This window comes from Mesitornis unicolor, unplaced genomic scaffold (genome assembly GCF_000695765.1).
Source record: "Mesitornis unicolor isolate BGI_N332 unplaced genomic scaffold, ASM69576v1 scaffold48011, whole genome shotgun sequence".
Classification (NCBI taxonomy): domain Eukaryota; kingdom Metazoa; phylum Chordata; class Aves; order Mesitornithiformes; family Mesitornithidae; genus Mesitornis; species Mesitornis unicolor.
In genome coordinates this window covers 12,227-13,394 of record NW_010166707.1, presented here as the reverse complement: position 1 = coordinate 13,394, position 1,168 = coordinate 12,227, and the positions used below count along the sequence as shown (strand labels likewise).

At 61.9% G+C, this 1,168-nt stretch overlaps 1 protein-coding gene across 1 annotated transcript in view; it reads right to left on the bottom strand.

Annotated features, from left to right (window-relative positions):
* The window catches only part of RNF157 (ring finger protein 157), a gene marked incomplete at its 3' end in the record, with an annotated part of 10,889 nt that overhangs the window by 2,228 nt on the left and 7,493 nt on the right, over positions 1–1,168 (bottom strand). Inside the window, 4 exon segments of the mRNA XM_010195047.1 lie at positions 2–174; positions 568–679; positions 878–986; positions 1,083–1,168. The exon segment at positions 1,083–1,168 is cut by the window's right edge and continues 141 nt beyond it. Of these exon segments, the coding sequence (XP_010193349.1) occupies positions 2–174; positions 568–679; positions 878–986; positions 1,083–1,168 (480 nt within the window).

The following is a 1,168-nucleotide window of genomic DNA, read 5'->3' as shown; positions in this document are numbered from 1 at the left end:
CGGGCGAGGGCAGCATCTCCCCTCCTTCCTCCTCCTCCTCCTCCTCCTCCTCTGTGCCAGGAGCGACATAGGAGCCGGACATGGAGGACACGGTGTCAGTGCTGAGCTGAGAGTGCTGGCTCTGGGAGGAGGCCATGGACATGACGGACTGAGCCAGGCTGCTGCTGACGGGCTCTGGGGGAGACCGGGGGCTGAGCAGGGCCGCCAGACCCTCGAGGCACCAGTGGTGCGGCACAGCACCAGCTAATTACAAATGGGGCTAACAAGGAGTAGCGGGACACGGAGCAAGGACCTGCTGCAGGCCACAGAGGTGTGGTGGATGGAAAGCTGCCAGCAGCAGGTCCCTGGGTCTCGCAGCCCCACAGCTTTGAGTCTATGGGGTGAGGAAGCAGAGGTGGTGCCCCCATGCTCCCCATCTTCAGGTCTATGGGTGACAAAGCAGAAGTGACGCCCAGCTTCATGCAATGTCCATGGCAGGGTAGGAAGGGGCCATACAAACCCCACCCACATCCTACTGCAGCAGGATGGGCCCAAGATTGCGATGCCACTCTCCCTGCCATGCCATACCTTCTGGGGATGAGATGGTGGAGGAGAGGGGGGTCCCAGTGCATGAGGACTGGTCAATGGCCCCCGATGATGACAGGGTGAGGTTTTCGCTCTCTGGCGTCACACCACGCTCCTGGAAGAAGAGCATGTGAGTAGAACGGGACAGGAATACTTGGCAGGGATGGAGCCACCTCCCCTGAGCATCCTTATGGATGGAGAAAGAGCCAGGAGGGGCAAACTCCACCCAGGCCCTCTGCAGCCAAGGCACCCCCAAACCTGCTGCCCTTTTGGTGCCTTGGCTCATCACCAGTATATTTTGGAGAGTGCTCACCTCCTCGCGCCGGGCAGGGGATCTCCTCCTGGAGACCCTCACCTCTGACTCGGTGCATGACTTCTCATCCTCCTCTTCGGGCAGGATGGAGGAGTTCTGTGAGACAGACCTGCCCAGAGGGGGCAAAGTGGAAGACTTCACCCCTGCCCACAGCCCCCAGATCCCTTGATCCCCCCTGGACCCCTGCGCCCACCCTGGTACTCACTTGGAGAGGCTCTTCTTCAGCTTGAGCCCCGGGGGGCCACAGTCAGGGAGGCGATCGAGGGGTGAGACGGCCCGCCGGGGGGGCAG